Source organism: Gossypium raimondii, chromosome 2 (assembly GCF_025698545.1).
Source record: "Gossypium raimondii isolate GPD5lz chromosome 2, ASM2569854v1, whole genome shotgun sequence".
Lineage (NCBI taxonomy): Eukaryota > Viridiplantae > Streptophyta > Magnoliopsida > Malvales > Malvaceae > Gossypium > Gossypium raimondii.
The window spans coordinates 45,037,337-45,052,668 of record NC_068566.1 but is presented as its reverse complement, the minus strand read 5'-3'; the positions used below and the strand labels follow the sequence as shown (position 1 = coordinate 45,052,668).

Here is a 15,332-nt window from a genome sequence, read left to right as displayed (position 1 = left end):
TGTGATTTAATTCAGTTTTAGAGTTGATTTGATGAAAATACATAATTAGCTTATTAACTTTTATCAAATCAACCCTAATACCAATTAAACACTAAAATGCTAGCATCATTACCTTTGGGTACCAAAATATACAACTTTTGTCAAATAAAGATATCGATTTGACAAAATAATAATAATAGTGCCACATTAGAAAAAGTGTCAAGCTCAAATACTAAATTATGTATTAAACCTTTATTTTTGAACATTTTTGTTGTTGTTATTACTATGTCAACATATCCGTTAGTTACTACGGTTAACTTTAGCCAAAAGATTTATTTTATCAATTCTATTCGCTCAAAGACCTAATTGAATGAAAAGAAAATTCAAAAACTTAATTAATTTTTTGAAATATTTCAAACATAAATGAATTTTGTATAAGTCACGTAAATAAAGAGTTCTACTAGCTTAACTAAAAAAATGCATCTTTTCTCAATAAACAATAAGAATGAGACAACAATTTAGATTAAAATCATCTTAAAATGTGATTTTTAGGTACAATAAAATAATTAAAGATTAGTATAAATTCTCTTTGGGTTGATTTAATTATTTGTTTGAGTTAAATTATAAAATAAAATTTTGAAAGTTAAAATATGCTCCAAAGTCTTTATATATATACTCTGTATATTTACATTTTAGTCTCATACTTTTATTTTTAGAAATTTAATTCCTCTACTTTTTGAATTTAAAAATTCAGGTCTAGTTATTATTGTTATTAAAACTCTTTAATAAAAATTATTATAGTGCCATTTTAAAATTTTAAAAAAACTATATTCACTTAGTAGTCATTTAATTATAAAATAATGCTGAAAATCTTGATTAGAATTTTTGTTCTTAAAACACTCGCTTGAACTTATCAGATAAAATAATTTTTTCAGTAGCATTCTTAAGAAAAATTGACATCAACATTTAATTAAATTAACTAACAAAACTAACTATTTAGACTAACTAATGACATTATAAAGTAGAGGAACATACTTATATGAAGAAAAAAAATTGAAGCATATAGATTAAATCTCAAGTTTTAGCATAGTATAAGAGCCAAAATTGAAATTTGACTATTATCTTATAATGTAAAAAATAAAATAAAAACAAAACAAACTCAAAAGAAATAGAATCCATGTGTTAGTCGTTCAGACTTTTAAAGCATCTATATTATATATAATCACATAATATTTTAATAAAAAATTAACGAACTAACCATTTGAACTAATTAATAACATTATAAAAATATAAAAAACTAAATTACGATAGAAATTAAATCATAATAAAAATACCAAAATTGAAATTTAGGTTAGCACCATAGCTATGGGTAGACCCATTCATGGGTTGGGTTACCCGTCCAGGCCTGAAGATCTGCTCGAATTTATTTAAGAGGGTTTGGACAAAAAAATTAGGCTAAAAAAATAGGCCCGTTTTAAATATGATTGGGTTCAAACTTGAACATTCAAGATCCAAGCCCAATTAGACCCGGCCAGTTTTAAGTTTATAATATTATATTATGTTATTTTTATATATTATGAAATTTAGAATATATTTAAAAAAAATCTATACTAAATATATAATATTACTCTAATGTAAATATTAAAATAATGTTAATATGACTATATAAAAAATTTCAATAAATAAAAAAATATAAAATTATTAAACATTAAAATAAAATAAAATAAATATTTTTAAAAAATAATATGAGCATGCCTAAAATGAGCTTAGGTTAGTCATTTGCAAATATGGACGGATTTAGACAAAATTTTAAACCCAGATTTCGGGTTAGTCTGAACTTGGGTAAATATAAAATATATTAATATTATACTTAGACTCAACTTGACTCAATCCATGAACACCTCTACCAATGTTAAAAAAGGACTCTTTTAAAAATGGTCCCACAAGTATTAGTCCTAAAAAAAATTAATACTGTCCATCTTCTTTGCTTCTTAGACAAGGAATCGGTCAGAGTTCAAAGTTCTACCCCTCTGACAATTGACTTTTATATATATAGATATGTATATATATTGTCTTCTTCTCTGTCTTACAATTTGCTTGTGTTTGTAGTTTCAGTTTATATTATTGTTTAGTTTCTTAGTCTGGTCTTGAAGTCTTCAATGAAGGTGAAGTTTCCTTTCCTTAAATCTTTTTCATCAATTGGCTTCTAACATAAAAAATCTTTTGTTTATTGCTATTTGCTGTTTTAATATTGGGTTTGCTCTTACAGAAAGTTGTCTTGAAATTGGATTTACATGATGACAAAGAGAAGAAGAAGGCCATGAAAGCAGTTTCTGGTCTATCAGGTTCTTATAATGTAAACCATCTTTTTATATTCATGTTAATCAAATACTATATGGTTTTAATTGTGTTTGAAGGTATTGATTCGATTTCCATGGACATGAAAGACAAGAAAATGACAGTGATCGGGGGTGTTGACCCTATTAAAGTGGCGAGCAAGCTTAAAAAACAATGGCACACACAGATTTTAACAGTAGGACCTGCTAAAGAAGAGAAGAAAGATGGTGGGAAGAAAGATGAAGGTGGGAAGAAGGATGATGATAGTAAAAAGAAAGAAAGTGAGCAAATAGCTGAGCTTATAAGAGCTTACAATGCTTACAATCAGCACATGGCTATGTATTATCGGTCTGATGAATATCCCAATTCCTGTATTATTTGCTGAATTGGTAACTAAGGGTTTGTAATGTTTATATTGCTATCTGTGAATCAAACTTTGAAGATTTCAACAACAAAAATGGATTTTTTTTCAATTGTATCATCAACTAATCCACAATAAGAACAGATTAGTTATGTTTAAATTAAAGGGATGTGGGCCATTGAATTAGTGTGGTACAAAATAATTTGACTTGGGATGAGAAGGAGATAGGGGATTGACATGGAGATGATTATTGTTTTGTGATTGGGAGAGTTGTTTCTGGGTCAAGTCGGATCGGGTTTAAATTAAGTCTAAATAAGGGATTTTTAATTTTTCTTTTCTGCTTGTTCAGGACTGACTTGACCCGAAATATGGACTTGATATTTTGTTCAAATTAAATATTATATAAAATGGGATAATTCGAACCTAACTCACTCTGTTAAAAAATATTCTATAGTTTTCTCATTATATCTATATGATCTCATGTTTCTCTCTTTGCCAAACTAGGTAAATCTTTGCATTCCAAGCAATCTCTAGTATAGCCGCTAATAAGCTTTTACCCTTTCCTCCCAAGATGCAAACATACTATAGCTTGCAGTTTTACAAGACTCCATAACTAGATCCAATACTTCTCTTAAATAGGAATAACACACAAAAATGTGTTCTTTGTCTCCAAATCTTCGTTACAGAAAATATAATTTTTTTTAAAGTACCTATCAGAGTGAATTAAGTAATTAATCTTTCGTATTTTGTAAGCTCATTAAAGGATAGATATTGGCTACGAGTTTTAAAACTACTCCATACCCAGGACGAGAATTGAACCTCAACCATTGGTTAAGATAGGAAAGCCCCTTACCATTTCACCGAACTTTACTGAAAAAAAATGTAGGTAAAAACACTTGGAAACAAACTCTAGCCTAAAGCACTCCCTGCATGTCATTTTGATGCATAAAAACACTTACATACTTCAGAAGTCACAAATTTATAGGTGGGTTTTCGAAATTTTTTAAAAGTAACATGAAAATTTTTATAATCCTAAATTGTATTTTAATTTTTTATTAAAAAATGAATAAATTGGTTTTTGTACGTTAGATGATTGAGTAAAATAGTTCTCACGTTAAAATTGTGAGGTTAAATGCTTATTTTGGTATTTTATATATAAGGTATAATAATAAATTTAGTCTTCAATTTTTACAAATTTATTCAATTTAACTCTCTTTATTAAAAATAAATTAGAAAATTTTGAAATCAATAAGACTAAAAGGTAAAAAAAATCAATTAAAAATAATAAATTAAGCTAATTTAAAATTTAAAAGTTATTAAAAATTTATAAAATTATAAACAACATTACTAATTTTTTATTTTCCTGTTGTACCACTAGAGGGTGAAGAAAAGAATCAAGCAATTTCTGGAAAAGTTGGTTGGTGAGATCGATGTTGAGAAGCGGACGTGGCTTGATCTGGTGATCGCTGATATCAACGGTGAAGGATGGGTCGGCTTGATCTTGTTGCTCTTTAATTCGGATGGTTGAATAAGAGGAAAGGATTGTGGTGATGAACAGGAAGCAGCTTTGGGTGTACATGCGGTCGATAGCATGGTAGCAAATTTGTCCTTGGAATTGGTGTTGCTGGTTCGAAGTTCGGAGTCCACCATTAATGGACATTGATGAAGACCCAAGAACAAGGAAATAAACATTTAATGGTGTAGTTATCCTTCACTAGCAATGGTGGCATTAGGGATAGCTTCCATCTCTTTTTATTCTTTTGTGATAAAACCTTTCCTTATCTCACGAGATTAAAAATTAAGTTTGACAAACAACACAAAGGATCTCGCAATTTATACACATATTTCAGATTCTTTAGGTTCATTTGGAGTCATTCAGCTCAACAAGATTGACTTATTGTTTGGAAGAGACTTAAAGCTCGTCTACTGGGATACTGGTTAAAATGTAAACACTCTAGTAACTTGTATTTTTACTAGAATAATTATTGTAAATCATAAAGGATAAGAATGTATAGAATTTAAATCCCTTAAAAATCTCATATTATAGATAGACACTAATCTCAATCATTGATGAAACACAATCTGCACCATTGGATTTAGGGGAGCTCAACTATAAATAGAGCTCTCCCCCTTCATTTGTAATCACTTCTGGAGTTAAACAATATATTTGAAAGCATTTACTCAAACACCTTATGTGCATTACTTTCTTGAGGTTTTTCTGTTCAATTTGAGTTCCTTCGTAATTTCCTTTGAAAATTCTCATTTTCGAGAGTTAGATTGACTTAGGTGGATTTGAAGTAAAGAAATTGCCTAAAGCCATACGATTTGCGAGACTTAAGCTCTAGCCCCGTGACACTTGTACTAGGATTCAAATTGCATTTTGCCTCCTTTACTTAAAAAATGGGCAAACTAGTCCCCGTAAATTAGATTAAAGATCAAATTGATCCCTTCTATTAAAAATTCCATCCATTTGTATTATTGAAAACTAGTATGGTTGATGAAATAACCAAACAGTGACATGTGATGTGTCACGTGTACCTCATGTTGATGTATAGGGATCAATTTTTAATAGTAGAAATGGATGAAATTTTTAATAAAAAGGCTAATTTGCTTTTTGATCTAATGTACAATGATTAATTTACTCATTTTTTTAGTAGAGGGGTAAAATGGAATCTAAATCATAATATAAGGACATCTATATTACTTTTTCCCAACTTAAGTATTGAAGAATTGAGAGTGACAAACTTCAACTTCCCATAGCTAACTTTTTCTGTCCATAAAAAATCAAATTAGAATATCAAATTCTAAATTCCGCACCAATAGCCTAGCTCTCTCTTTATAAAATACCCCCAATAATATTGTTTTCATAATCGGATTAGACTGGCCGATTGGATACGGGAACTAGCTTGGTATTGATTTGAAATAAAGGGTTAGATTTGTTGGCTTAGAATTACGTTAAAAGAACTGTTGAACCGACAATTGAACTAGTTAAGTTGTTTTTCTCTATTTTAATTTTTTTATTTTTTAAATAATTTATTCAAGTTAAATTGAATCGAATAAATCAATTGGACTGATCGAATCAATCAAATCAAGAACTAATGATTTGATCAGTTTAACTACCAATCTAGTTTCAAAAACCTTGCCCAACAATATATACGAGTCCATTGTATTTTGACACCAATTTACAGTTGTCGAACCAATTAAATTTGTTAATTACAACAAATCATATAAAAATTTACTATCTAATCACCTGAACATATAACCAAATTTAATACATGATTTCCTATTTCAACAAAGAAGTTCAAGTTCTCAAATCTTCCAAATTTCGTGAGTCAATGGCAGATAAAGAATTATATTAATGGATTTGTTTGAGTTAAGTTCCTAAACTATTTTTTGGTTGTATTATGTTACTAAAGTTGGTTGTCGTTAGTGCCGTTAAAAAAAAACATGTTAGCCAATCAAATTTCGTCATGTCATCATCTCACTAAAATATAATTAAATAATAGCGAGAGGACGATAAGGGAGAGGGAGAGCGAGAGGAACAAAGCTGAGGGGAGGGGAGGCAATGGACGACGTGGGGAGGAGATGAGAGGTAATTTTATTTTTTTTAATATTAATTTAATTATTTTTATTTAATTATATTTTAATGAGATAATGACACGATAAAATTTGATTAGCTGACATGTTATTTTTTAACGGCATTAACAACAGGAACCAACTTCAGTAACAGAATCAAAGTTTAAGTACCAAAATCAACCAAAAAATAATTTAGATACCTAACTTAAACAGACCTAATGGTTTAGGTACTTCTTGTTGAACTAAGCCAAAATAAAATGATGTATCTTTCCTAATAAGCAATAAAAATTAAAAGACATAAGATAAAAAAATTCCCCTATTAGTCATAGGGGTTATGTGAGATGGCAAAATCGAGAGTTGCGGTTTGGATGTTGTTCACTCCTGAGTCTCTGAGATCTACTAATACTTGCGCATGGAATAAACAAATCGTATATTAAGTGATAAGACTTAGTGGTACTTCCATGATTCAAGTCATATAAACGAAAACATTAACATGATAAAAATATAATCAATACACGTTCAAGTTTCAATCATTTCAAATTCACCTATTCATGTCATATGTACCTATTCATACGCCACCACAATTGGCAAATAAATATAACATATCATGTATTACTTTCTACTAACAACAATACATTTATTTCCATTTCAACTCATACCATTTAATTATTTTGTTATCCTATTTCCATATTGAATTTATTGATTCGTTTTGTTTCCATATTGACCTTCCATATTCGTATAAACTGTTTTGCGCGATCTTTCCCTACTGTCTTTAGTCACATTTCACATATAAGCACATGTAATACCAATTCATATAATCTTTTCAATTCAAATATCATTTATCAAGTTCGTATTTTATAATCCCTATTAACCGAACATGGACTTAGGATGGATACACGGATCATCCGACCATCACACTAGTATGACACCTAGTGCCACATCAAAACGTCTGAAGTATAATTTACACCCAGTTCTCATCGGTATAATCGAAATAAAACGTGTACCTAGCACTCATCGAAATGTTCGAAGTAATTTGTGCCTAGCGCTCATCGGTATATAACCGAAGTTTAACCCGTACACAATCTAATCTTATGGCATGCCAACAATATCTAATTTTGCCCAAGACAGTTAATAGTGTAATCAACAAATCAATCCATATATATTCGGTATCACATATCATAGTTCATGCCATTTTCATCATCATTTTGTATCACGAATCATTTAGCGAGTTCATAATCTGTTCGTTTATGTTATGCACATCTCAATTCAATTATCGACATATTATCATCAAATACGAATCAATTCATATGACAAGTATTGTAACACCCCTAACCCGTATACGTAAATAAATTAGGGTTACGAGGCGTTATCGGACAAAACGCAACTTAACACAGACATTCAGTAGAATTCAAAAATTTTACATCTATGTTAAATTAGTCAAATATGAAGTAAGTATAATTATAAATTCTACTTTAATAATTTTAATTTTTTTTATAACAAAACATAACATTTCAGTTCAGTTAAACCATAAGAAAAATAAGCTAATTTCGTATGGCTATTAATTATATATATACAGACTTATTAAAGTACGACTCTCAAAATATTATCTAGCCTATACATATATATTTATACGTTTTCAATACTACCCATATATATATGTAAACTTAACATCCATATCTTGAGATATGTTTAAGACCTATTCGAATGTATACATATATGTTTCAACTCACATTTAAACATTTATTCAAATTTACCTATGCATATGCAATATACACACTTTTAATCCATCCCAAAAGTTATACATGAATGTACATGTATATGTTCGAATCTTATGTTTACATTTACATTTCTCATATCATCAAATATTTTCAAATAAAAACATAAACATATAGATATATATTTAAATATTCAAACAATGTATATATATATATATATATATATATATATATATATATTTATCTATATACCATTCGTAACTATATTAAATTCCAAAACTTATATAGGCATATATCCATTTAGCGAACATAGCTTATACACAATTTCTATCCATATTTCAAATCTATTCAACCAAAGTATACTTGATTATAAATCAATAATAATTCAATATAGATTCGTACACACATTTATATACTAATTTAGTTCTATTTATAAGCTAGTAGACTTACCTCGGACGATGGAAAATCGAAGTCGGACGATTATTCGACTATTTTGGGCTTTCCCCAATCTAACTCTGATTTCTTTGGTTCTCGATCTTAATTTTTAATAGGAATTGCCGAAACCCTAAAAGCCATTGATGAATTCTCCCAAGTTTAACATTCTGCCAAGGTAAGAATGTTTTGTTTTGTTTTTTTTTATGCTTTCTTTACTTATTTTAATTATATGACAAAATTTAATAAATTACTAAATTAACCTTATATAATAAATATATAAAACATATATATAAAGGACAATGTTGTCATATGTCACCCACTAACTATATTTTGGTCTAATTACACCTTTAGACCTCTCACTTAAAAAGACAACAACAAATAGACACTTTCATATTTAACCATTAAATTTTTATTTTAAGCGATTTAATCCTTTTATTTAATCGGACACTCAAACGACGAAATTAAAACACAAAAATTTCACACAATTAAATTCACACATAATAAACACACAAAATAATATTAAAATATTTTTTTGACTCGGACTTGTGGTCCCGAAACCACTATGTCCAATTAGAGTCGAAATCGGGCTGTTACAAGTATAACCTTACCTCAATAGCTAACTTGCAACAAACATGTATATATGTATAATGAACTCAAATCATAAAAGTAACTCAAATCATAAAAGTAAAAACCAAGTTTTCGTCACTCGTCTTTCCCTTCTCCTGCGACGACTCAACGTCTTTAGCTACATTCAATAATTCAATTGTAAAATAATGTCAGTTCACTTCCCAATCACATTAAAATACATAGCCAATATATTTTTCATTTTATTCATTTTAGTCATATATCCGAGATACTCATATTTTTCTGTATCTAACATCGGATCAAAATCCGATTTCACATTCACTACACCAAAACAGGGTTTTAGCGGCACTTTTAGTGGCGTTTCGATAAAAAAACGCCGGTAAAATTCAGGAATTAGCGGCGCTTGACAGAAAACGCCGCTAAAAAATGAGCTTTCGCGGTGTTACTAAGAAAACGCCGCTGAAAATATGCATTAGCGGGGTTTTTGTCAAAAACGCCGCCAAAAGAAAATCCCAACGACGTCGTTTGGTAGTCTTCGGAGGGCTTTAGTGGCGTTTTTATATTTGCGCCACTAATGCTTTTACTTTCAGCGGCGTTTTTAGGCTCTCGCCGCTAATGGTCGGGGGTTTTAGTGGCGTTTTTAATCAACCACCGCTAAAGTTAAGGTATTTAGCGGCGATTTCTTTGAAGCGCCGCGAATATTTGGTCTTCTAGCGGCGTTTTTATATAAGCGACGCTAAAGTTAAGATTTTTAGCGGCGATTCTATGATAAGCGCCGCTAATGTTAGGGTTTTAGCGGCGTTTTTGTTGAAGCGCCGCAAAAAAAATATTTTATCTTAATTGGTTTATTATTTAGATTAATTAAATAAAATTCAACTTAAATCTAATTAAATATTTAAAATATTCAGAAAAAATAACACATAAAAATAATTTGAAATAAATCACATGGAAAAAATTAAAATACTATTATTTAAAATAATTTTTAAGATTTTTGGATACATGATTAATATATACTTGCTTATTTTTTATATTATTATATATAGTAAAATTTTTTATATAATCGTAAAACAGATATAGTATGATTTTAAATTTAAAATATTGAATTAATTAATTATCAGTATAGTTAATTTAGGGTTTAATTATAGGTTTAAGGTATATATATATGATTATTAATTTAATATAGTATTAATTTAAATTATATATTGTGGATGTGATCAACATCCAAAAAAGGTTAAAATTTTAAAATTATGTTTTTATTAGGATTAAAAATTTGATGGATAATATATATTATTTAATTTAAATTCAAGGTTGAAATAGTACGTAATACTCAACTAATTATAATATTTCATGACAAACATTTAATTAAATACTTAAATCAAATTGTGAATTTGAATTGATCTCATTCAATTAATTAAAATATATGCATATATATACGTCCTAACTTGCTATCATTCCTTTTGTTATCACTTCATCAATATTAAAGAAAAATGCCATGTATATATATATATAGTTGTTCGTCCTTCTTGTTTTTCATTTATATATCTATTTGAGAAATTAAGAATATAATAAATTTGTTAATTAGAGAAATTTATTCAATATTTATCAATAAAATAAATTATTAAAAATTCCATACTTTATATAAAAATAAATTTTATAAAGAATAATATTGTTTATTGCTACTTTATACAAAATTTTTAACTATTAATTATTGTTTAATCGATTTTAACTGCTTTTTATGATTAGTAAAGATTTAGGAATTTTTGGAAGGTATATATGTAGGGGGTATATATGATTATTGGGGTTTGGGATATAAGGTTTAGGGGTTAGGGGTTAGGGATTAGGAGTTAGGGGTTAGGAATTTAGGGGCTAGAAGATTTAGGGGTTAGAAGTTAGGGATTTAGGATTTAGGGTGTCAATTAAGGGTACTACTCAAGTTAGGGGCTAGATTAATTAGTTTTATTAATTTATATATTAAATATGTTCTTATATGTTTGTAAAATATATAATAATTAATAAATTTAATATTAAGTAGTGACCGTCCGGTTTTGTTTCTCCAAATTTTTGTCACTACTCTACAAAATCTGGTTCAGCCTTCTAATTTATAGTAGAAAGGATCGTTCTAAAAATATTTATTGATGAATGACGAGATTTGGAGGGTTGGAAGCTAGCAGATGCCCCATTTCGGTATTTTGGCAATGTTCCTAGGGCACCGATAACACATGTCAAGAATCCTACAATTGGGGGAGGGTTCGGTGATCATTTAAGATATTTCAAAGTATGTATAGTATATATTATTAAATTAATTAGAGATATAATATATATATATATATCACTTAATTTATATATGCATGTATACCGAATGGTGAAATTAATTAGGGTTTTGGTTTATTTTAGATGACTTATTAAATGATACATTTAATTACTAAAATTTATATTTAAAAATATTTAACATTAACAATTCAATATTTTATATATATATAGTAATTACTTATATTTAATTTGGATAGGATCAAAATATATGAAAAATAAAATAATATAAAATGAAATAAAAAACTAAAATTTATAATTTTATCGATAGTTTTAAACATTACTTAAAATTTTAATAATTAATTAATTAAAATTCTAATGAAACATAGAAGAAAGAAAGAAACAAATAATACTAAGTAAAATATGTGAGATTTAGCGGCGTTTTGAGCAAAAACGCCACAAAAGTTATTAATAAATTGGTAAAAACGGTGTAGTTTTTTGCTGAGAATTTAACGACGTTCGCGGCGCAAGGGCAAAAACGACACTAAAGTTGGGTATTAGAGGCGCTAGGAAGAAAACGCCGCAAAGTTGCTCTGTAGTTTAATCAAAACTACATGGCGATGAAATCATCGAATTAGTACCAAATCGATTCAACTTAATATTTAATCGTGATTCTATTAAAACACGAGAAATTAAAAAAAACACAAAATTTTTGAATATTTTCAATTTTTAAAATGACGTATCGAGTTTAACGCAAACCGGTGATATTCACCCAACATAGCGATGAAATCAACGATTTTATGTTAAATCGATTCGTTTCTTTATTTATTAAAATTATTTAAAATAAATTAAAATTAAAATTGAATTAAATTAAAAATATAAATACAAAAATATAGAAATACATAAAATACTAATAATATTAAAACAAAAATATATAAAAATACGAGCATTAAATTAAAAGAGGAATAAACGAAATTACCGAAAAGATCTCAAAACACAAGCTTCGTCGAACGGGTTACACAAATTAAACCCTTTTTTTCTTTTTTTTTCTTTTTCCTTTTTTCTTTCTTTTTTTCTCTCTGCTGGGCCGGCCAGTTGGGCCTGCTTCTGCTGGGCTGGTGCTTGTGGGCCTAGCCTGCTGGTGCTGGCCTGCTGGGCTACACTGGGCCTGGGCTGGTGCGCAAATGGGCCTGCCGTTGGACTGCTAAAAATGGCCTGCTACCTTTTTTTTTTTTTGCTTTCTTTCTTCTTCTTTTTTTTCTTTTTGGGCTTCTCTTTGGGCCTGCTGAGCTGGGCTGCTGCTGGGTCGGGTTGGGTCACCGGATCGGGTCGGATTGGACCCGGATCGGGTCGGGTCGGCCCGATTTTTTTAAAAAATTCTTTTTCTTTTTTCTTCTTTTTTCTTTCCCCCTTTTTTCTTTCTTCTTCGTTCTTCCTTCTTCTTCCTTTTTCTTCTTTTTTCTTCTCCTTCGACAGCAGCCCCTTGTGTTGCCGACGACGTCTCTCCGCCTTGTTCGACGGCCGACGGTGGCGCGCACGGAGGTATGCTCTCCCCCCTTTTCCTTTTTCTTTTTTCTTCTTTGCTCTTTCTCTTTTTCTCTTTTGCTTGTTTTTTCTTTGTTTTTGTTTTTTGCGTTTAGGACTCGACGGTGAGATGACAATGTTGGTGGCGCGACGGACGTGGTGGCGGTGGACGCAATCGGCCGGATTGAGGGCTTTTTTTTTGGGGGGAATTTCTTTGCCTTTTTTCTTTTTGGCTTTGAAATTTTTTTTGTTTTTGTTTCTTGCTTGGCTTGCTTGTGTAGGGGTGACGGTGGTGGTGCTGTCACGGTGACGGTGCGACGGCGGTGGTTGCGAGAGCGCGACGGCGGTGAGGGCCCTTTCGTTGCTCTTTTTTGTTTGATTTTTTTGCTGCTGTTTTCTTAGTTTTCTTTCTTTCTTTTTGCCAAAAAAATGAACCCCCCTCTTCCCTTTCAATTTCCTCCTTTTAATCTCCTCACTTTGTCTCCTTTCTCTTTGTTTTCAGGTGGCAGAGGAGTAATCATGGCCTAGGGAGGCTGCTGGAGTAGCTCGGCTGCCGCTTGGGTGATTTGACAAGTCCAGAAGGACTAAACTGTAAAGGGCACAAAGTTTCTGGGGCAAAAGTGAAATTTTGGCAAAAATATGGGGTTAAAATATAATTTTTGAAAAATTCAGGGGCTAACATGTAATTTATTTGTGTGCATTTTTATTTATTTTATTGTTTTATTAATATTATTAAAACATAAATAAAATAAAATAAAAACAATGGGCCAAAGCCCAAACAAGTCCAAAATTAAAATATTTAAAACCCAATTATCCACCCCACATGCCCAATCATTGGGTCCATCCAAGGCAAGCCCAAAAAGAAAAAATCATGATTTTAAATATATATATAAAATAAAATAAAATGAAACACGAAAAACAGATTGGACAAAATTCAGTGATTACAGTTCAGATTATGATTCTTAAATCACTTTTTATATTTGAGTAATTGAATAAATTATGGGCGATTAGTTTATTCGGTTTAATGTGAATAAATTATCGATTTTTGATTTTATGTCAATGAATAAATTATCGACGTTATATGTGATTAATTGATTGAATGTTAATGTTTAATAATCTATGTTTATTCAATAAATTGATCGATTAATTGATTGACTGTCAGTCAATTGTCAATGAATGTCAATGAATTATTAATATATATATTTTAAAATTTATAACTTACATTACTTAAATATATTAATCACTAAAATTTACTTAAATATATTACTTAAATACATTACTTACTAGAATTTACTTAAATATATTACTTAAATACATGACTTACTAAAATTAAAGTATATATTACATTACTTACATTACTTACTAAAATATATTACATTACTTAAATATATTACTTACAAAAATTTATAACTTACATTACTTAAATATATTACATTACTTAAAATTTATATATATATATATTAAAATTTATATATATGGTATGGATATATAACCTACATTTCAATTTTATTGTAAATTATTTTTATAATTTTAAAATAATTGTAAATGTTATTTTTAAATATTAAAACCTATATTTTTAATATATCGCCCCATATATGGTATGGATATATATCCTACATTTCAATTTTATTAGAAATGAATTTTATAATTTTAAAATAATTATAAATAAGATACATAAAAGTGAAATACTTACATAATATAAACTTATATATAAACTTGCATAACTTACATAATAACATAATAACTTACATAATACACAACTTACATAACTTAAATAACTTACATAATACATAACTTTGATAACTAACATTATACACAACTTACATAATACATGACTTACTTAACATACATAGCCTACATAACTTACATAATACACAACTTACATAACTTAAATAACTTACATAATACATAACTTTGATAACTAACATTATACACAACTTACATAATACATTACTTACATAACTTACATAATAATAACTTACATAATACACAACTTACATAGCTTACATAATACATAACTTACCCGTGCAATTTATTGTCAACGTCAGACTTCAAGAATTGAGATATGGACCGATCTTGGATGAATTTGTCAAGGGTAAGCAACGGTTATCGAAACAGAGTTGAGACTTTTCTAAATTTTGCATTTCAATATGCAAGCCAAGAGAACATGATTCTTTGCCCATGTAAGAAGTGTGTGAACATAAACTGGCATTATCGCAAAAGTTGTATACGAGCATCTAATTGTTGATGGGTTTGTTCGGGGTTATAAAAAATGGCTTTTTCATAGAGAATGCCCGCCTAGTACCTCCTCTTCAACGATGGATGTATCTTATCCTGGTACTGCTTACCATCAGTTTGTTGGAGGGGATGACATGGAAGGTATGTTGCGGGATGCATTTAATATGCACAATCATGGTTTTCAGCCGCCATTCCCAACTGACTTTATGGCATCTGATGATTGTAATGTTGGTGCAAATGCTTTTACCGAACCGAGAATAAGTGTACCTCATGAAGAGCCGAATGCAGAAGCGGCGAAGTTCTACGCGCTACTTAATGAGATGAACGAAGAACTA

General features: G+C 29.2%; 2 protein-coding genes across 6 annotated transcripts; both read left to right on the top strand.

The window, feature by feature from the left end:
• The first annotated feature begins 1,996 nt into the window (after window positions 1-1,996).
• On the top strand, window positions 1,997-4,776 carry LOC105789899 (heavy metal-associated isoprenylated plant protein 39). Of its 4 annotated transcripts, none has more exons than XM_052623766.1 (3): window positions 1,997-2,144; window positions 2,249-2,715; window positions 4,056-4,776. In XM_052623766.1, exons 1-2 carry the CDS (start codon window positions 2,139-2,141, stop codon window positions 2,699-2,701), a joined length of 459 nt encoding a protein of 152 aa, XP_052479726.1. In that variant the 5' UTR covers window positions 1,997-2,138; the 3' UTR covers window positions 2,702-2,715; window positions 4,056-4,776. The 4 variants fall into 4 exon arrangements, with proteins under 4 accessions (XP_052479726.1, XP_052479732.1, XP_012472659.1 ...); XM_052623772.1 differs by lacking the exon at window positions 4,056-4,776 and having other exon boundaries at window positions 2,249-2,324; window positions 2,427-2,789; XM_012617205.2 differs by lacking the exon at window positions 4,056-4,776 and having other exon boundaries at window positions 2,249-2,324; window positions 2,397-2,789.
• A 7,482-nt stretch (window positions 4,777-12,258) lies between these two features.
• Window positions 12,259-13,459, top strand: LOC105789089 (uncharacterized). 2 transcript variants are annotated; one of them, XM_012616321.2, is made up of 3 exons: window positions 12,259-12,777; window positions 13,041-13,105; window positions 13,262-13,459. In XM_012616321.2, exons 1-3 carry the CDS (start codon window positions 12,446-12,448, stop codon window positions 13,285-13,287), a joined length of 423 nt encoding a protein of 140 aa, XP_012471775.1. In that variant the 5' UTR covers window positions 12,259-12,445; the 3' UTR covers window positions 13,288-13,459. The 2 variants fall into 2 exon arrangements, 1 of the variants encoding a protein (XP_012471775.1); XR_001132225.2 differs by having other exon boundaries at window positions 12,527-12,777; window positions 12,876-13,105.
• Window positions 13,460-15,332: the final 1,873 nt, after the last annotated feature.

Bases quoted from the DNA above. Each gene is read 5' to 3' on its own strand.
- LOC105789089 (XM_012616321.2), top strand. From the start codon at position 12,446: ATGGCCTGCTACCTTTTTTTTTTTTTGCTTTCTTTCTTCTTCTTTTTT. The intron at 12,778-13,040 runs GTATGCTCTCCC...TTGCTTGTGTAG, and splicing joins CGACGGTGGCGCGCACGGAG to GGGTGACGGTGGTGGTGCTG. The intron at 13,106-13,261 runs GTGAGGGCCCTT...CTTTGTTTTCAG, and splicing joins GTTGCGAGAGCGCGACGGCG to GTGGCAGAGGAGTAATCATG.